The 22,006-nt window shown below is 34.2% G+C and overlaps 1 protein-coding gene across 3 annotated transcripts in view; it reads left to right on the top strand.

Annotated features, from left to right (window-relative positions):
* The window catches only part of LRP1B (LDL receptor related protein 1B), a 1,911,091-nt gene that overhangs the window by 1,078,898 nt on the left and 810,187 nt on the right, over positions 1–22,006 (top strand). For all 3 annotated transcript variants that reach the window (XM_017523186.2, XM_037736613.1, XM_037736614.1), the window contains exons 8-11: positions 1,333–1,555; positions 4,561–4,732; positions 8,350–8,493; positions 14,656–14,892. In XM_017523186.2, coding sequence (XP_017378675.1) covers positions 1,333–1,555; positions 4,561–4,732; positions 8,350–8,493; positions 14,656–14,892 — 776 coding nt within the window. The remainder of the gene's footprint in view (positions 1–1,332; positions 1,556–4,560; positions 4,733–8,349; positions 8,494–14,655; positions 14,893–22,006) is intronic.

Consider the following 22,006-nt stretch of genomic DNA (forward strand, 5'->3'; position numbering starts at 1 on the left):
TGCCTGCCAAGTGGTGATTTGATCATTTAGCATGACAATGAAACTGCAGGATATGCTGTTTTATTTATTTTTCACTAGAACAGAAAGATCTGCACCTAAATAGAAATCACGTGAAAAAATCATTTTTTAACTTATGATAAACTAATCTTTCAAGAATATTTGGGGAAATATATACTTAAAATAAAATCTGGCTTGTACTACTACCAATAATAAGCACTAATGTTTAAAATTAGTCAATGTCTCCCACAGCAGAAAGAGCTAAATTAAAATTAAAGTTTAAATAATATATTTAAGCTTGAAAGATACCCCATACTGTTAAATAATGCAAGAATGTTGAGAAAAGTAACTAAAAACTAATTCACCAAGTTTATAAAATTAAATATTCTATACTCTAGGTAATCTTAATATTACTCAGTCTCTGTAAATCAGATTATTCTAGAGATTGTATTTAAGTCAAGGCAAGATGTTCTTCTATTTACAAATGTAATTTAGTCTCATGAGTGGGTAATCTTGTTACATATTGTCAGGTTAATTAAAATTGATTTGTGTTTACTAAACATAGTGAATACTAATCAAATAGTAGACACTGAAGTGTTGGAGTTACATTTAAACCTTGACAGACATCATTAGTGCTGCATGAAAGAATTTGTTGTCTCAGAGCTCAACAACATTACTTTTCAGCCTTTTCTCCAAAATAAATATTAAGAAAAAATGAGGAGAAATTTTTTTAAATTAAATTTTGTGATTTGGGAATATTTGGGAGAATTTGGGATAAGTTTGGGTGCAGGATTGATTATTTATGTTTTATTCCTGTTGCTACAAATAGCACATTTGCCTTTCCATCTGCTTAATTCCATTCCAGGTTTGCTGTTCTCTACCACTCATGGCATCACTGAGCTCCACATAATAACTTTTATAGGAGACAAACATTACCAAGCATTTTGAAAAGCAGGTTGAAGATAAAGGCTGATAGCTCACGTGCCCTGGCCTGGTGACTTGGCTCACTTCTGAAGCTTACATTGAATGTGGTCGATCTGCAACAGTTCTATGAGGCTTAAAGAAACATTTCTCCTAATACAAATATAAACCCACTATAATCATTCGTTTTGGGGAAATTTTACAGTTGTTGGTTAACCTGCTCCCTTATGCCCTGCAATATTCATTAGCAGATTTCTCTGTTTATGAGTGATATTATATGGAAATTGTTATGGGAAGCTAACAGATGTAATCACTGAAATAAATTAGAAGGAAAAGTTCTGTTTTTTACAGATGGTTCCATCAAATGTACTTCCCTCCCCCCCTCCACTTTAACATTTAGTTTTCTTTCAACAGAAAACTTTTCTTTACTGACTACGGGAATGTCGCCAAAGTGGAGAGATGTGACATGGATGGGATGAACAGAACAAGGATAATTGATTCAAAGACAGAGCAGCCAGCTGCACTGGCACTAGACCTAGTCAACAAATTGGTTTACTGGGTAGATCTTTACTTGGACTATGTGGGAGTAGTGGACTATCAAGGAAAAAATAGATACACTATCATTCAAGGCAGACAAGTAAGTACAATTTTGTTAGAAAACTCTCCTAAGGGTAATAAAATGAAAGGAATAATAGTAAAAAGAATACCAAAATTTATAATATCGAAAATTTGTTGTGAAGTTGAGCTGCAATGAGTCATAAAAATTATAGTATTTTTCCTATTTTGGAGAATGCTCTTTTCACAGTGATATTGTGATATTTCCACACTATTGGAGATGGTTTTCTTGCTCTTTCTCCCTTCTATTAAAAACAGAGAAAACAAACAAGTAAACAAATATGAAACAAAAAAGACAGAAATGCTATATTAGCAAGAAAGAAAAGTACTAAAATAGGTCAGATGTTATGGCTTGTTTACTAAAAACTAACTTAAGTAGTTCATTCATGAGGAGCTGAACCATCATCTGACCCATGTGGCATTGGAGATATTTGGCTAAGAAAATCAAATGCCTGTTCACAAAAGTATCTTTATTATTTTAATAGGTTTGAATAAATTTTGACGTCTGATGTATTCAAGCACTTCCTTAAAAAAACATTCTGTGAAAGTCAGGAAGGTCAAAATTCTTCCTAAATGCGTTACTTTTTACTTTGCCAAATTACACCAGTTTTGCAAACAACACTCAGTGAATGCCTAAAACAGATATCTAAGTAGAAATCAGCCTTATTTACTAGAATACTTTTAAAAATCCGATATTATCTCACTGATTGAACTTATGTGAGATTCTTAGTCTATGGAGCTGAAATATGTGAATCTTGGATTCTTTAGCAATGCAAGACAGGTATATTCTGTAATTATCCTTTAAAGTTACTTTTACTTTCTAATCAGCTTTTAAAATGAAATCCTTTCTCCTTCCTCGACAGATAAAGAGGTGCAGTAATCTATTTGGGGTGGTGGTGGGGGGAAACCTGTTCAATATTAAAGGTGGGCCAGTGCTTTCTCTCTCACCTTCAACTGCCCCCAAAATCTTGATTCCTTTCAAAGCTCTTAGTTATGACCTTAGAGGATCTGATCTCTGAGATGATTATGATGGCCCTTCTCTTTACTTATTTGCAATAAAAAAAATTAAACCTTGTTACACAGATAAGGAGTTCAAATAATTTTTTGCATGACTGCTTTAAGGAGTTTTGAAAGCCTTAAGTTTTTAAATATTCTTTTTTCTCCATGTCTATTGCCTCTGTTTTGCTCATTCTCTAAACATATGCTAAGTCTGCCACTACATAATCCAACATGGGTACAGTTTTTGAAGTATTGAGGCTGAAGGCAAAATGGTTTACCTACTTCTCCAGGCTTCCCCTCCCTCTGCTGGGGGGGGTAATTAACAGAGACGTTTATTTTAGGGGAAGCAGTCTTTTCTGAAGGGAGACAGGGAGGCAGTGAGTGAATTTTATGTTCACTGGATACATATATTTTCCATCTTGACTAATTGCCTCTTATGTAGCAAGATTTTTCTCCTGGGCTATAAATTGGCAGTTATGTAGACAACAGTGATGATATCCCATCACCACAGGCTCCCAGGTTGATGGCTCCAAACATTGAGCAAAACATGCATGAGATTAATGGCGAGGGAAGAGTCTTTAGCTTGCTTGTTAATGTTTGTAGGAAAAAAGTATTACCCAAGTCAAAATTGAGCCATAGATATTTTTAGTAAATTCAATGTCAGCCAGGTGGAAAATGATCTTGGTAAATACACACATGCCTGCACCCACATGTAAGTACAATACATGCACATACTGTGGAGTAACATGTACATAGAAAAGAACTACTTAGACTACAACATGGAATAATTCTCCCTAATAATTCTTATATTTTATGTCCAACCTAAGCATGAGAAAATGAGATAAAACCCAAGAACAGCATGTAAAGTCAGTCTTCTTTCAGTCACATCTCATATAAGAAAACCAGGAATAGAAGTAATGAGTCATATATGCTGGGAAGATAAATCAAATGTTTTTGTTTAAACTATAGAACTGGCAGATTTTCTGGTTAAAATAGAACATTTTGTGATTTTGTTCTATAAGTATTTTTACAATCAAACGACACATACTTTTTCAAATTTTCTTAACTGCAAATCTATGTATTAAAAGTGTATAATATAATGCCAAAAGTAGTGACAGATGCTTTTTCAACAAAATCTCTACAGCAAATCAATTGGCAACTTCACTATACCCTGGAACAGAACCATTTTAAATTAAGTAAAGGAGTAGCCAAAGGCAGTGTGCCTAGCATGTGCCTTTTTATCAGAAAACCAGTACATATATTCTTCCTTGTGCTAGAGGGGAAAACTTTCTAAGTTCAAGATGTCCCTTCCCCCTCATAAACCCAATGCCTTTGCCAAAGAGAAGAGCTGGACTGTTAACTAAGTATATGGATAGCAATAAACATAATTTTCAAAGAAACAGTTCCATTTCCCATTACAAATTGGCTTTAGCAATAATGCAATTTCTGAGAGAAATGCTGACATTTATTTACAATGATTGCAAATATGTGATTTCTTTATATATTATTTTCTGTGCTGGAGCAAGTGCTAGTCTAAACATAGCTTGGGACCAAAGTATTGGATTTTGAATTTATAAAACAAATCTTCAGAGGTGCTTTCTCATTAGTCTTTTCACAGGCAGAGCTATGATTTTGCAGATTCTACATACCCATTATTATATAAACAAGTAGCCCCTAAAATATCTCGAATTATATATAACAGTGTCATAGGCATATTATTGAATATGCTTGAAAGTCTTGCTCTTACAAGCTTTTAAAAAATAAGTACTAAATATGCTGTCTTAATGACACATAAATAAAATTCTCTCCCTACATTTGGAACTGTTTTAAACACTACTACATAATATTTTCTTCTCTAGATGAAAAGTTTTAACAGTGAAATGTTGAATTCTTTGAGTAAAAGTAAATAATATCCTTGTGGTTCTCTTGCTGTAGCCATTTTCCATACTAGTAAATTGCAATCAGTTTTTCTTTCAAATTGAAGCCTGCATAATTAAAAATCATAGTTATGCTTTGCGCTCTTTATAGGTCAGACATCTTTATGGTATAACTGTGTTTGAAGATTATTTGTATGCAACCAATTCTGATAACTACAATATTATAAGGATAAACCGATTTAATGGCACTGATATTCACTCGTTAATTAAAATAGAAAATGCTCGGGGAATCCGAATTTATCAAAAAAGAACTCAACCAGCAGGTAAGTGGCAGACTTCTTTATAACCTTCCTAATGGTAGATTGAATGGGGATATAGTCCTTGTGCTTTTGTGTGGTGTTGAAGTGAGTGAGTCATAAATTCTCTGCTTTGACAGCAAAAGTGGGCATGTCTGCTTGTTAAATGGAATAGAGCTCCCTTCACAAGTCTAAATGACAAATTGTTCAGTTCCTAGTGAATCGTTTCTACAATAGAATTGAAATGATAGCTAGATTTAGATTCAGGAACGGGCTTTCAGTTGTGATGTATGCAGACAGGAAACCCAGATACGAAGGTTATTTTTTTTCCTTTTTGGTGTCATTTTGGTAGACATATTTAAAACCAGGTGACTGCCTTGCAATTTCTGTCCAGTGTTTATTATAATCATTGGGCTCTCCTAACTTAACATTTCAATTGTTCTTTAGCATATGTTCATTAAAAAGTATTTTTTAATGAGAAGGCTGCTGTTTTTCTCAGAAAAACAAACCAGTTGTTTCTATAGGAGATTAGTGATGCTGTTCATCAATACAACTTAGGTTCAATCATACATAAAATAAGAAAATATAAAAAAATCACCAGCCAATATTTTTGTTATATTTTATGCTTACATTTCAAATTAAAACTAGTCTATAATTATTTAAGCATTAGCATATACCTAATCATGGCTGTACATTGTCACAAATATGTTTACAACAGATTCAAATTTTAAATTCTGTAGCCTTATTAGAGTTTAATATTAGGATTTATTCATTTATCAATTTTTCATGGACAATCTACTATGTTCCAGGAGCTATTCTATATATATTGTGAATACAGCAGTGAATAAAACAGATAAAATATTCTTGCCTTTATGGATTTGCACTCTAGTGGAGAAGCTATAATACAAAATAACTAAGTAAATTGTGTCTTATATTGGAAGGTAATAAGTGTCATAGAGAAAATAAAGAAGGTAAGGAGGATAAAGAGTGTCAGGGATGGGAGCAGTCTTCAATTTTATATGGAATAGTCAGAAGAAGTTCCATTGAAAAGACGGCATTGAGTGATGACTTGAGGTATTTGAAGGAGAAAGGCATGGGGATTGGTTGTAATAGTCCATTTTCACATTGCTGATAAAGACATACCCAAGACTGGACAACTTATAGAAGAAAGAGGTTTAATTGAACTTAACAGTTACATGTGGCTGGGGAAGCTTCACAATTATGGCAGAAGGCAAGAAGGAGCGAGTCACATCTTACTTACATGAATGACAGCAGGCAGAGAGCATGTGCAGGGAAACTCCCCTTTTTAAAACCATCGGATCTCATGAGACTTATTTGCTGTCATGAGAATAGCACAGGTAAGACCTGCCCCCATGATGCAATACCTCCCACCGGGTCCCTCCCACAACATGTGGGAATTCAAGATGAGATTTGGGTGAGGACACAGACAAAACATATCAGGGCTATCTGGGTAACAACATTGCAGATGGTGGGATGAACAAGCACAAAGGCCATGAGGAAAGAGCATATCTAGAATATTCAAGGAGTGGCAAGGATACGTATGTCTCTAAAGCAGAATGAATGAGGAAAAGAGAGGTAGGAAATGAGGCTGGAGAAACACAGGAGGACCATAACAAGTAGGGCTCTGTAGGCTGTTATAAAAAACTTGTGTTTATACTTTTAGTGAGATGGAAAGTCCTTAGAAATCATTAGACAGAAAAATCTCATGGTATGATTAACATTTTTAAAGAACCATATGGCTAGTCTGTTGATAATAGGTAGTGAGGAGGAGAAGGATGGAATATTACAGAGGATGATAGATTGGATCAAGATGGCAGCAGTGAAAGTGGGGAGAAGTAGTGAAATTCAGAATATAGACAAATATAGAGCCAACAGAGTTTTCTGATACATTACATGTGGAGTATAAATGAAAAGATAATTAAGGATGATGACAATGGACTAGCTAGAGCTGTTGAAATAATTCATTTTTTAGATGGGGAAACTAAGCATGGAGTGGGTTTAGGACAAAGACAGTAAGTTTAATTTTCATGAGTTACTTTACATGTTTATTATAAATTAAAGTGAAAATATTAAGAATATATTTAAATGTACAACTCTGGAGTTGAAGGGAGAAGTCCAGGCTTGAGATACCAATGTGAGTGTCATTGGCAGATAGGTGACATTTAAAGCCATGATGATGGATGTGAATACCAAGGAAGTAAATACAAATGGAGGAATAAGATTCCAAATAATGAGCACTGATATACTCCAACAATAAGGCAAAAACAATAGGAAAAAACAAAAGAGGAGACTGAGGTGAAGCTTCTTAAATCCAATTGACCATTGGATTTAGCAGCATGAAGCTCATTGGACTCTGACAAGGCAGTTTCAGGATGAAGTGAATACCTTAGTAGAGTGGGTTTGAGAGAGAGAGGAAGGAAAAGCCTTGTAGAAAATGATTGTTGGTAACTTTGCATAGTGTGGATGTAAGTTAGAGCAGAGAAGTGGAGAGCTAGTTGAAAGAAGGATTGTTGTGGGAACCTGAGTTAAAAGGTTTTTTTTTTTTATTAGATGTAGAAATGATATTTGTATGTTAATGGGCATGATCCAATGGAAAAAGCAAAAGCGATGATGAAGGTCAGAAAGTGGAGAGCTGGTGATTAAATGAAAGGAGATGTGATCATATAAGTTGAGCGAGGTTAGAAAACAAAAACAACACTCTTGGCAGAGAAAAAGTAGGTAAAATGGCATTTCACTCATCTTTCCATTTAGAGAATGAAGAATACAAAGAAAATAAGCATAATTTTTAAAAGCATAGTAGTTTTATTATAAAGAGAATATTGCCATGGTATCCATCACCATTTCAAACAAGTGGATGAGCTCAAAGAAACATAATTACAATAATACATAAAACCTTACATATTCTGATTTTTTTTCACTTTGATTCATCTTTCTTTTCTCTTGTTCTCCATTTATTACTTTTCTTACTTTTTTGTTTACTGGTTCTTAGGTTCTTATGCTCATGAAATATTCTTCTTCTCCTCAATTTCTGTATATACTCAGCCTCCACCATTTGACAACTACACACACACACACACATTTTATTTTTGGTAGGAGTCTCAAAATGACAACAAACTTAAAAATTTTAAAAATATTTTGCCTCAGCACTTCTCAACAGGGTATACATAATCACGCAATCACATTTCTTCTAATTTAGGTACCCATATGATGAACTGTTTCAAAGGAAATCCTTTCTCTGCTTAACTACCTAACCTGGGATTATTTTTATGGATCTTTGTATTCATTTTAGAAATTGGTATTTTAAAAAAGGACGAAAAGCATGTACCAAAAATGTCATGTTACCTTTATTTTGCTCACCTGTGAAGAGTTTAAATTAGTATAAACAGATTTTATTTCTTAGAATTATTTTTTTAAATGCTCACTTAGGAGGATTTTGTCAAATCCCTATCTTCTTCTATGGGGTTTAACCTCTTTTGTATTCAATTATGGTGCTCAATAGTTGAGTATACAAAATTTTGCTAAGATTCCTTTTTAACACTATAAAAATTTTTGACGTAGTGATGGACATAGTTATCTTGCCTTTGAACTCGAATTTCACACATGCTGTATTTTATTTGTTGTAGTCAGAAGCCATGCATGTGAAGTGGATCCATATGGAATGCCAGGGGGCTGTTTACACATCTGTCTACTCAGCAGCAGTTACAAAACTCGGACTTGTCGCTGCAGGACTGGCTTCAACTTGGGAAGTGATGGCAGGTCATGCAAAAGTATGTTGTTAAAATCAAACATTTTGCCAGCAGCTACCACTTCAGAATAGGATTTTAAGTATTAATTAGCAGTAACAACATCAGTCATAACATGAGACTTCATCAGGTGAAGTTTGCCTACAAATATATAGAGTCCATTTTTCTCAGAATCAGTATTTTTCTTTCGTGATAATATGAATGAGAAACCAACCAGGCTGTAGAGTCACTAAATTTATTGATTTTAGGGAAACATATGTTGAGGAAGATTTCTAGGAAGATGCTTTCCTTAATTCCCTAAAGAATGTTTTTGAGCTAATGAGCTGGAATGATTAGTTGATCAGATTTCCCCTTATCTGAACCAATATGCTACTCCTCATAATAGGTATGTTGCTTGGTTCAACAGAAATCCGTGTATAGTGAGGCTTCACTTTATTCAGGATCACTGGGGACTGAATTCACTTCATGATTTAATTTTCAAGTAACTGAAGCGATGCTAATTAAATATCAAACATTTAATAATGTTATCAAAAATTTTCTCATCTCATATATATATATATCATTGTTTTATTTTTAAAATAAGCCAGCATAACTTGTTTTAATTTAAATACGGTAATAAGGATTTTTAAAATGACTTTCATAAGTTAATATTTTGTCAATAATTAGTTAAGGTCTTTTCCTGGGGTCTTGATAATCAGGTATAGTAGAATGCCTCTGGTCAAAATGGTCCTAGTGGGGACTGTTGGTCTTTAAATTTTCCCCAAACACCATTATTTTTAATTTTATGATGACTGCTTTTTACAGTGTCTAGTTTGTCTTTACCTTTGTCAAAATGACAACTTTTTATTTCTGTCAGTCCCCTCTGTCTCGTCACAATCCTGCCATCTCTTCTACTCTCTGGTTATGTGCTTACTGAGGACTGTGAAATTAGATTGCTAAATGTGTTAGAATTTTAAGTCTAAATGGTTAGAGTTAGAATTTTACGTCTAAATGGTTAGAGTTACTGGTAGAATATACAGTTTAAAAATGAAGAACCTAAGAGGCTAAACTATGTTAAAATGTATGCATTTTTGTACTTTGTTTACATTTTAAATTTGTATTTCTGATTTTATATTAAATGCTGAGAATGTGAAGGTAACAGGCCTCATGTTCCTAGGCCTTCTGGATAATTGAGGGTACTGAGTTTGAAGCCTCACAATAAAAGAAGTTTAGTGTGGGGGTGCGTGTGTGTATGTAGTGTGTGTATGTAGCATTTTAAAAAATGATCTGAATGCCACTTGGGAAATATAATCACACACACATACACACACACACACACACACACACACACACACATACACACATGCATATATGCATACATAAATACATACACACATTGGAGGAAAAACGTAAGATCAGAACTGCATATTGTTCAATCATCCCTAATGTATATCACTGGGGTGCAGTAATACTCATCAGAAGTCATTCCAGCTATTTGAAGCAGAAAGGGATTTAATGCAAATAGGTGCCTACAAAATCTTTAAAAAACCTGGACCATTGGCTTCTAGGCTGGGTCTTTGAAACATTCCCCCAAACACCATTAAACTAACCTGGCTGAAAGCTGGAACATCTACCATACTCAGAAGCTAGGGCATCAGGAAGCCACAAATGAAAATGTTAACTTCAAAAACATACCATTTAGCTGAGATCCAGGGATTAGAAAGCTTTCATCACAACTATCAGATACAGAGTTAAGTCACATCTGATAGTCCCCAACTGGCAGAAGTAAATAAATTAATTAAATTAAATAAAAAAGATGAGGAGGGGTGAGACACCCTGTTCCTCCCCTCTTGATATGGAATGGAAAAAGACTGCTGTGGAAAAATTCAATGTCTCTGTTAGATTCATACCAGCAGAAGTGACAGAAAGGGGATCTTTGCCTCACTTCCATATTCTAAACTTGAGATACCATATCTGATTTTAGGTAGTTAAATGAAATCCACTAATCTTGGCTATATGAGTGTCTGTGAAATGTAATTTTTAGTATTCAATTGTCTATAGTACAAGAAGACACGCTAGAAGAAACTTAAGAAGGCATTAAAAAATACCTAGGAAATGACTAAAGAAAATAATGGGGAAAATCTTTACCATTCTTATTTAATACATACATACCTACATACATGTACAAACACTCACACATAATAAATCAATGAAGTTCTAGGTTTACTAATTACCAATTAAGACATCCATTAAAAGTAAAAACAAGGGTGGGTTTGGTGGCTCCGGCCTGTAATTTCAGCACTTTGAGAGGCTGAAGCAGGTGGATAACTTGAGCCCAGGAGTTTAAGAACAGCCTGAGCAAAATCACAAAACCTGGTCTCAACAAAAACTACAAAAATTAGACAAGCATGGTGGCACACTCCTGTAGTCCCAGCTACCTGGGAGGCTGAAGTAGGAGGGTAGCTTGAGCCCAGGAGGCAGATGTTGCAGTGAACCCAGGTCTTAGCAAAATGGGCACTGTAACACCAGCATTCCTGTGCATTGCTAATGGAATTAGAAATTGATATTGCAATTGATAAAAAATATAATGATCATAAAACTGACAACATCATTTGACAAGTTATCCTACTTTTGATTGAGGAAATTAAATGTATTTATAATAACAGCAACTAAGAAACAATGTAGATATCCAACCATAGGTAAGCAGCTGACTACATTACATTGCTTATCTAGTAGGGAATATTATGCTGCCATTGAAAGGAATGTTTTAAGACTTTTTAGTGACTTGACAAAAAGTCATTACGGTAAAATGAATTTATATACGAGAGCTCAATTTTTGAAAAATATAAAAGTATATATGTATCTAATATTGATAGAAGATACTTAGAAATGTTAAAGATTTTCAAATAGATCAATATACTTTAAAATCAAATGAAGTGTTATTTTAAAATAAAATGTCCTTGACATCAGGTAGACACTGAGAGGCTATGAGGGCAATGAGGATAAGGATGCTAATGCAGTTTATTCTGTAATTTCATCTAAGAAAATGTGTGAAATGCTAAATTGAAAAAAGTATGCTTATGTCAGTATTATTCTAATGATGAAAACAGAAAACCATTTGGAAATTACAGAGTAATTCCCATAATTTTGGTAAATTATTACATATCAAACAGAAACAAGGCTTAAAATAATGGTTTAATATAGATAATAATCTTGATTCTAAGATTAGTCAATAAGAACAGAATACAAAATTGAGTGTCTACTTTGATATATGTAAATATACATTGAAAAACTACCTACATACTTTAAATATGAGATAGTCAAACAAAAGAAAGCTATACAGCAATAAAAATGAATGAAATATGACTACAAGAAGAACGGATGAATATCAAGGATATAATAAGAATCAAATTAATCACAAAATTAACATGCAATTCAAACAGACAGAATTAAACAATCTGCTTCTGGGAAATACACTACATATGTGCTAAAAGTCTTTTAAAAATATATAAAACACAACAATCAGGATATTGGCTCTTTCTGAGTTGGAGAATGGATTTGGGGCACATTCATGTCTTCCAGTATACTGGAAATGTTCAGATTTGTGCTAGGTACCCGGCATTTGTTTTATTTTTATTCTTTATATATTAAAATATGATATCAGTTCCTGTCTTAGTTTGCTGAGAATGATGGCTTCCAGCTTCATCCATGTCCCTGTAAAGGACATGATCTCATTCTTTTTTATGGCTGCATAGTATTCCATGGTGTATATGTGCCACATTTTCTTTTTCTAGTCTATCATTGATGAGCATTTGGGTTGGTTCCAAGTCTGCTACTGTGAACAGTGGTGCAAGAAACACACATGTGCATGTGTCTTTATAAATCATAAAGCCCCTAATGCATGTGGGGGTTTATAAATTATAAAGACAAATGCACATGTATATTTTATAATCTTTTGAGTACATACCTAAAGTGCTGGAATTGCAGGATCTCATTCCTTTAATGGCTACATACTATTCCATGGCATAAATGTACCACATTTTCTTTATTCAGTCTATCATTGATGAGCATTTTGGTTGGTTCCGTGTCTTTGCTATTGTAAAGAGTGCTGCAATAAACATATGTGTGTATAAGTGTCTTTATGGCAGAATGATTTATATTCCTTTGGGTATATACCCAGTAATGGGATTGCTGGGTCAAATGGTATTCCTGGCTCTAAATCCTTGAGGAACCACCACACTTGTAGAACAAATGTCTTCCACAATGGTTGAACTAATTTACACTCTCACCAACAGTGTAAAAATGTTTCTATTTCTCCAAAAACTTGCCAGCATCTATTGTTTCCTGACTTTTTAATAACTGTCATTTTCACTGGTGTGAGACGGTATCTAATGAGGTTTTGATTTGCATTTCTCTAATGATTAGTGATGCCGAGCTTTTTTGAATGTTTGTTGGCCACATAAATGTCTTCTTTTGAGAAGTGTCTGTTTATATTCATTGACCACTTTTTGATGGGGTTGTTTATTTTTTTTCTTATAAATGTGTTTAAGTTCCTTGCAGATTCTGGATATTAGACCTTTGTCAGATGGGTAGATTGCAGAAATTTTCTCCCATACTGTAGGTTGCCTATTCACTCTGATGCCAGTTTCTTTTGCTGTGCCGAAGCTCTTTAGTTTAATTAGATCCCATTTGTCAACTTTGGCTTTTGTTGAAATTGCTGTTGGTGTTTTAGTCATGAAGTCTGTGCCCGTGCCTATGTCTTGAATGGTATTATCTAGGTTTTCTTCTAAGGTTTTTATAGTTTCAGTTTTGCATTTAAGTCTTTAATTCATCTTGAGTTAATTTTTATATAAGGTGTAAGGTGTAACCAAACAGTGCATGTTCTCACTCATAAGTGGGAATTGAACAATGAGAACACATGAACGCAGGAAGGGAACAACACATACTGGGGCCTGTCTGGGGTAAGGTGCAAGGGGAAGGAGAGCATTAAGACAAATACCTAATGCATACGGGACTTAAATCCTAGATGACGGGTTGATAGGTGCAGCAAACCACCATGGCACATGTATACTATCTGTGTAACAAACCGGCACACTCTGCACATATATCCCGTAGCTTCAAGTAAAATTTTTAAAAAAGTTATCAGTATTCTTTTATATGTATTTAATATTCAATTACAATAATTTTTAAAAAATAATACTTTGTATTAAGTTTATAAATAATTGCTTTTTTATTATTTTCCCAATTTTAATAATATATTATTGTACTTTACTATGACTATCAATTATTGTGTGGTTATCCAAATACAACTGAGTCTTTGTATCTTCAGTTTTATTAATAAAGCTCAGTATGTTTTCCCTTATACATAAAAATTATTTTCTTTAAAATTATATACAGTAAACCAAGTGTAAGATGACCCAGTAATTAGAGATTCTTATATATTTTTTTATATAGAAGTCCAAAAAAGGAAATTCATTCAATAGATAGAGCTACCTTGATGCTGACATTTTAAACTCAGGAGACAGTTTTTTTGTTTGGGGTTTTTGGTTTTGTTTTGTTTTGATAAGGCCTGTATTGTACATCAGAGTTACTGTCAGACAGCATTCGCCTCTAACATTCATTAAAATTTGAAGATAAAGTGTTGCCATAATTGGTTTTTAATTTTATTTCTAAAAAGAATAAGTCACATGTTTAGGCAACTGTAATATATTCACATGGAAGTTAATAATACTATATGATTCTTTGTTTGCCTCTGACAGTTTGCAGATGCAGACTTGGAGTTGGTGTGTCTTAAATGTTCTGATGTTTTTAGCATTGTCAAATATAATGAATGGTACAGTTAGTATCAACAGAAAATGCTAGATAGATTGTAATACACTATAAAATTAAATGTACCGGATGTTTTTATAAATGCCCATTTTACAAGTTATCTAATGATCTGTCATGTTTTTGCTATCTAGACAGTTACGGACAAAAGGATAATTAACTACATATAACCCATTCATGGAAGTAATTTCTGTTTTAATTAAAGTAATGCAATTAGCTGGCCTTCTTGCATCAAGATACATTTGGCACATTTTAGAGTTTAATTTTTAGCATTGAATTGAAAAACCACTAATTGTGCCAGTTAATTAAATGGTGGCATTATGCAGCATAAAGAAGATTAAACAGCATCAGTTGTTTATGTTTGTAATCTTTGCTCTGCAGGACCAAAGAATGAGTTGTTCCTCTTTTATGGAAAAGGACGCCCAGGAATTGTTAGAGGAATGGACTTGAATACCAAGATAGCTGATGAATACATGATCCCCATAGAAAATCTGGTAAACCCTCGTGCTTTAGATTTTCATGCAGAAACCAATTATATCTACTTTGCTGACACCACCAGTTTCCTAATTGGCCGGCAGAAGATAGATGGCACAGAGCGAGAAACCATCCTGAAAGATGGTAAGTGACATTGTGACATTAACATCAAACTACCCAGAGTTAAGGCACTTTAAAAGGATAAATCCAATGTATGTCAGGCTAGCTTTAACCAGAACCCAAGTTCTTCTTATTGGTTCAAAAATATTTGTTAATATAATTTTTTCAGTAAAATTATTTGTCTGTTTTTCATATACTGGTATACTAAAGCCTTTATTATAAAATGGAACTTGCTGTTGTCTACTATATTCTAAATATTATTGAAATTATAATTGAGCTATTATCAGTCTTCTGGGAAATGTCAATTTGCACTGAGATATTTACAGTGCTATATGGTAGAACACACGATTTACTAGGATTTCAGAGACTTCTGTAATAGTTGGTTTTCCTTAGAATATTGATCATGTCACTCAAAATGCATGAAAAAGATCAATGTTCACATTGTCATCACAATTCTTGCATTTCATTTTTTTATTTTACAAATCACTGAAATGAAGTTTTCTAGAGTTGTCCTTGGAATATCAGAATACCCAGAGAAACTTAAAACATTTATGCTTTTTATTTATAGATACATATATGAAGTTATATGCATACAAACAGATATACATATATTTTATTAAAATCAGTGTATTTAATAAATTATTTGGCTTAGGAACAACTAATCTAGTAACAAAACAACATTAACTTTGTTAAAAGTAGAAAAGATTGTAAATAATAAAGCAAACCAGACCTTCACTGGCTGCCAGTCATCTTTAGGTATGTGAACTAATGATTCTGGACCTGTTTCCTCATCTATAAAGTCTGCTTACTTCTTGAATATTTTAGAAATACATGATTTGAGGAACACTAATTGTGTGCTATTGTGTGAAGGACACCATGGTAGTTATTGCAGGAGTTAAAAGAAATTTTAGAGAATGACTTCTGCCTTGAAGGAGTTCATAATCTACCTTTGGAGATGATATAAGCACACAAAAGGTTTGAGGGCATTGCAGTACATAATTAGTAAGTTCAAAGCTGTCTTCAATAAATATATGATTAATAGAAAATGCCCATGTAATGAGTATTCACAGGAAGCAAGATATATCTTTTTTTTTTTTTTTTTTTTTTTTTTTTTTTTTTTTTTTTTTTTTTTTTTTTTTTTTTTTTTTTTTTTTTTTGAGATGGAGTTTCACTCTTTTTGCCCAGGCTGGAGTGCAATGGCGCGATCTTGGCTTACGGCAACCGGCAACCTCCTCCTTCATTCAAGCAACTCTCCTTCCTTAGCTTCCCAAGTAGTTGGGATTACAGGCATATGCCAACACGCCCAGCTAATTTTTGTATTTTTAGTAGAGATGGGCTTCTCCATGTTGGTCAGGGTGGTCTTGAACTCCTGACTTCAGGTGATCTGCCTGCCTTGGCCTCTCAAACTGCTGGGATTACAGGTATGAGCCACCACACCTGGCAGCAAGGGGTATCCTTATGTGGATATACTCAGAACTCTTTGTGCAGGCAATGGTATTTGGGCTAGATCTTAACGGAGAATCATTAAAGAGGGAGAGGAGGACGTTTCTGCAACCAGAAATTCCATGAGAAAGAAAAAGAAAAGCACACTCTCTAGAAAGAGGATGTGAGGAACCTAAAGCTACTGGAGGTTTCCTTTGCATGTAATAATGGAAGAAGAGAGTGGAAAGTGAAAGGGGCTAAAATAAAGGGCCTTGAATGTAAGTGAAGGTGTTTGGAGAAAATCCTGAAGGAATGAAAGGAAATACTTTTGAGCCTAAGAATAGTGTGAGCGAAGTGATATTTTAGAAGGATCAGTATGGTTGTTTGGTGCAGCATGAATCATAGATTCATTGAGATGAGAAAAGATGAGAAAATAAACGGAGAGAGATGAACTAAAATTATTTACAACATGGATAGCAGTAAATGATGGTCTCTCCCATCTTTCAGGGAATGAGAGTATGAGAATAGCCTTCATTCAACGCACCTTTACTTTAAATCAACCCTGATAAAAAGTATATTTTCTATGCTAAAATAGAAATATCCCTGTTTTGTCTTTCTTATAATTTACTGATTAAGCCAATGTAAATCCTCCATAATTTAAAATTCTGAAGGAGTATTTAATTAAAGTTAATATTTTTACTTTAAATTGGATGTGACAGAGGCTATCTGCCTATTTTTCTCTGTAATGTGATAGCAGATGATCAAGTCTTGATGGTTACAGTGAACAGTGAAACTTGTACATTCTGTAGATAACACTTACATTATTTTGTTTTTGACCAAGATACTTTCTTTTATTATTTTTATTATTATTATTATTATTTATGGAGTCTCGCTCTATGACCCAGGCTGGAGTGCAGTGGTGTGACCTAGGATTACTTCAACCTCTGCCTCCAGAGTTCAAAGGATTCTCCTACCTCAGCCTCCTCAAGTAGCTGGGAGGATTACAGGTGTGCACCACCACGCCCAGCTAATTTTTATATTTTTAGTAGAGACAGTGTTTCACTATGTTGGCCAGCATAGTCTCAACCTCCCGACCTCAGGTGATCTGTCTGCCTTGCCCTCTCAGAGTGCTGGGATTGCATGCATGAGTCACTGCATCCAGCCAACCCAAACACTTTCAAAAAGGACTACAATAAAATATAGAGAGTTTTTGGTTTCCTTTTAAATTGTGTCAGTTCCTGTGCTATGACTGGATGTTTCTGCTAATATCCTAACTTTGAGAGTGATATCAAGGACATTGGTGGTTCTTTGCATTCCACCCACCACAACAGAGATAAACTCTAATGGCCACAATGACCGGCAGGCACATCTGTCCAGTACTGCTCTGGCAGTATGACGATTATGAGAACATTTTCAAATTTTCACACCTGAAATATATTTAACATTTTCATATTTCTACATAAAGAATAGCTTAATATCTTTTTATTAGTTTATCTTTTTTTCTTTCCATTAAAGAGAATAATGATAGACATTACAATATGTGATTAACGTGTCTAAACAGACACTTAGATTTGGCAAATGACAGCTTGTCATTCTTGGAATCAGAAATATTAAATTCTATGTGTATTCACTGATTTAGGTAGAGTGTCTACCATTCAGCCTGAAGACTGAGAGGCAGGCGATGTTTTTTGGACAAATGATTTGGAAGCTTGATAGAAATTCTGAGTCATTGATACATTTGTATATTTTGAAGTACAAGGGTATAACAAATTTGCTGTTTGAAAATAAACATAAATATCTTGGACATCTTCTGTGTAAGCTTAGATCCTCCCTATTAAGAAATAAAAACAAGAGAATTTCTAAAAAAAATCCATCTTCATTCCTTCTTTGATTTTTTTTTTTTTTTTAACTCCTAGAGATATATTGAAAGCCCCCTAAATGTTGCCTATCCTGTTGGCTTTGTTTGAAGAATCTCATGGGGGAAAACAGCAATTAAATATATGAGAAAGGAATGGAAATTGTCCATTTATTATATTTACATGTATCTCATTTCATCTGCTAAATGAAAATGTATTACAGATTTATTAAATATAAACTTCTATAAAGACAAGATATTTACTGATGTGCATTTTTCACCCTCCTAGGATTTTTGCCAAAATTTTTATAAAATTCATATTCATCCTTTTTAAAAAATTAATTATTATTTATCAGTAAATAAAAAGTGAACGTTGTATCTGGGCCAGGTGCTGTTCTGGGTGATAGAATGCTTCAGTAAAGAGGATAAAGCTTCATATTTAGCTTATAACCAACAGTGGAAAGCAGATAATAAGCAAGTAAACACATAAATGAATAAGATAATGATAAGTGCTATAAAGAAAATAAAGTAGGGTACTGTGCTAGAAAATAAAAGGAGTATCAACAGGAGGCAAAATTAGATTAAATGGTTAGTGAATTTAAATCAGCCATTCTTGCCAGGTATAATTGTTACTTTCTCTAACAGAACAAGATAGATGCTCTTTATAAGATTGAATTCATTTTTATCTTACTGGGTTTTCTAAGATTCATTTTTTATTGTAATATAAATTGTAATTTTAGCAGAAAGTAAAAATTTAAAAATGATAATTTACTATTCCATTTATTGTTACATGTATTCCACTAGTGCAGTACTTGTTTCAAAATTGTGTGCATTAATTCTACTCAAATACAGATGTTTAAATAGAAGAAATGTTAAAGTAACTTTTCATATCATTTTATATTTTTAAAGTACCTATTAAAAATAATTCGAAGAATTTTTACCTGGATTTCAAAGTTATTAATGCTTACAACTTTAACAGAAAAACTCTAGTTTCCATAGATCCCATAAATAAACTGGGAACTTGAAATCACTGTTCTAAATGCTGTAACACAGGGACTTTCTTTACCAAGCTTTTTTCAAAATAGACCTATAAGGATAATGTGGGTTGAAATGGGTGATAATTTTGCCACTTCTTTCATTGTGGCATTGATGAAATAAGATTCAATTCATCTACTTCAAGTCATAAGTCATGCTGCAACTAAAACAGTGCAAACATTAAGATTTATATAAGTACAATTCTTCCCAACTGTGACTCCTTTTTTTTTTTCTTTTTTTTTTTTTGAGACAAAATCTTATTCTGTCACCCAGGCTGGAGTGCAGTGGCGTGATCACTACTCACTGCAACCTCCGCCTCCTACACTCAAGTGGCTAGGACTGCAGGTGTATGCCGCCATGCTCAGCTAATTTTTGGATTTTTGTTTTTGTATTTTTTGTAGTAACAGTTTTTCACCATGTTGCCCTAGCTGGTTGCAAACTCCTGGGCTCAAGTGATCCAACTGCCTCAGCCTCGCAAAGTGATGGGATTACAGGCCCCAACAGTGATTTTTATAATTTTCAATAAAATATGAGCCCAAGAGTACAAAATTGACCTCTATTATAATTAAATGAAAGTCTAGCAAAACATTCTGTCCTCTAGATGTGTATTTTTAATTTTAAACTATATCACCTTATTTTGTGATAATAAAATCAATGACAACGATAATAGCGAACATTTAATGAGTACTTACTGTGGATCAAGATTGCTCACCTTATGTTCATCGTCCCATTCAATCCACTCAACAACTCCCTGAGGTCAGCACTATTATTAGCTCCATTTTATAGATTGGATATTGAGACTCAGGCAAATGAAGTCTTTAATCAAAGTTACGTAGCTAGTAAGTGATACCACTTGTCAAGAACTGTGAAAGTGCTGAGATTTTATTATGTGTGCAAGCTAAAACATTAGCCTGCTACACTTTCATAGATACTGGTAGAAGACATGTAACTTCTGCGACAAAGTACAGTTTATTACTAAGATCAATAACAATATCCAGAGTCTCCATAATGTTGTTTCAGAATCCTGATTTTACTCCCCACAGGGTAACCCAAAGGTGGCAGCTGCACATACCCTGGCACCTGGTACAGGAGACAAATCTGGAGCTTAGGGATCACTGATTTTTTTTTTTCTTTCTCTAACAGTAAGCATGCCTGTTCATTGCTCCAGAAAAAGTTACTTTCTCCATCTCCTAAGCCCATAAGCAATCCTGCCTTTTGCTTCAGTGAGAGACACAATCTCTATCTTCTAAGGATATTTACCTCATTAACAGTAGTGTCTGAGGCATTTGGCTTCTCTTTTCCTAAGTTGGGCAGAAATGTGAGAGAACCTTGGAGTATTATCTCAGCAATACCGATATTCAAGTTCCTGTGATCTGATTTTGGAGTCTGTGGTATGCTGAACAATGCCTTCCAAATAATATCTAGGTCCTCATCCCCAGAACCTTTGCTAGCTTGTATGGAAAAGGAGCCTTGCAGGTGTCTGTAAGTGAAAAGAATTTTGGGTGGGAAGAAGGTGTTGCTTTTTTTAAAAAAAAATTGTTGATATATAGTAATTATACATATTATAGGATACAAAGTCATATTTCAGTACATTATACAATGTGTAATGATCAAATTGGGGAAACTAGCATATTCATCACCACAAATGTTTATCATTTCTTTATGTTGCATCTATTCAGAATCTTCTTTTTAGTGTTTTGAAAATGTTACACCAAATTAGCGTTAACCATATTCACTCCCTACAGTGCTAGAAAACACTAGAACTTGTTCCTCCCACCTAGCTGTAACTATGCATGTGTTGAGGCTCTTGAGATAGGAAATTTTCTTGACTCATATGGAGGTACCCTAAATGTAATCCCAATGAAATTTATAAGGGGGAGGCCAGACGGACAAAGGAGGAAGTAGGAGTTGTGACTATGGAAGCAAGAGATTGGGCGGCTTCCAGAAGCTGGAAAAGGCACAGACATGGACTCTTCCCGAGAGTCCCCAGAAGGGACCCGCTCTGCCAGGACCTAGACTTTAGCCTGGTGAAACCAATTCCTAGCTACTGAGCTTCAGAACTGTCAAAGAATAAATTGATGTTGTTTTAAGCCACTACGTTTGTGGCAATTTGTTACAGCAGCTATAGGAAACTAGCAGAATCTGTGTTCTTACCCACTTGCTATGCTGATGTACCGACTTTATATATGAAGGTGTGTTCTATTTGATTGACATACAGAGTAGGCACACGTTTCCACCTTATAATCTCAGAAGAGAAGTTGCCTTTCATTTTGTTAATAATTATATATTACTCTTTAATTTTATAGCTTCTATAAAGACCTGAAAAACTGAGGTCTTCCTTTAAATGAAGGTACTATTTTAGGAGCTATAATGTTGAAAAGTAGTGAATATGTTTGACATGATTCAAGGTAAGTTTCTCTTTTATGACATTATGAAGAAAATAATAGGCGGAAAGAATGGGAAGCAGTCTCTTCCTATCAAACATGTTCTCCAAATGATGTGCTTAAAGTTCATCTGTTTACATGCTATCAAAGGATAGTGCTATATTCATGCGATTGCTTATTTGACAATTGAGGGGTCAAGCCCTATTCTTTACCTCATTCCTGTCCCCAGCATCTTCAGAATTCCCTTGTGGATTTTTTTTTCCCATTTATTTATTTTATTGCATTTTAGGTTTGGGGGTACATGTGAAGAACATGCAAAATTGTTGCATAGTAACACACGTGGCAGTGTGATTTGCTGCCTTCCTCCCCATCACCTACATCTGGCATTTCGCCCCTTACTATCTCTCCCCAGCTTCCCACCCCCCACCGTCCCTCCCCTATT

The sequence above is a fragment of the Cebus imitator genome, unplaced genomic scaffold (assembly GCF_001604975.1).
Source record: "Cebus imitator isolate Cc_AM_T3 unplaced genomic scaffold, Cebus_imitator-1.0 Scaffold27, whole genome shotgun sequence".
Classification (NCBI taxonomy): Eukaryota; Metazoa; Chordata; class Mammalia; order Primates; family Cebidae; genus Cebus; species Cebus imitator.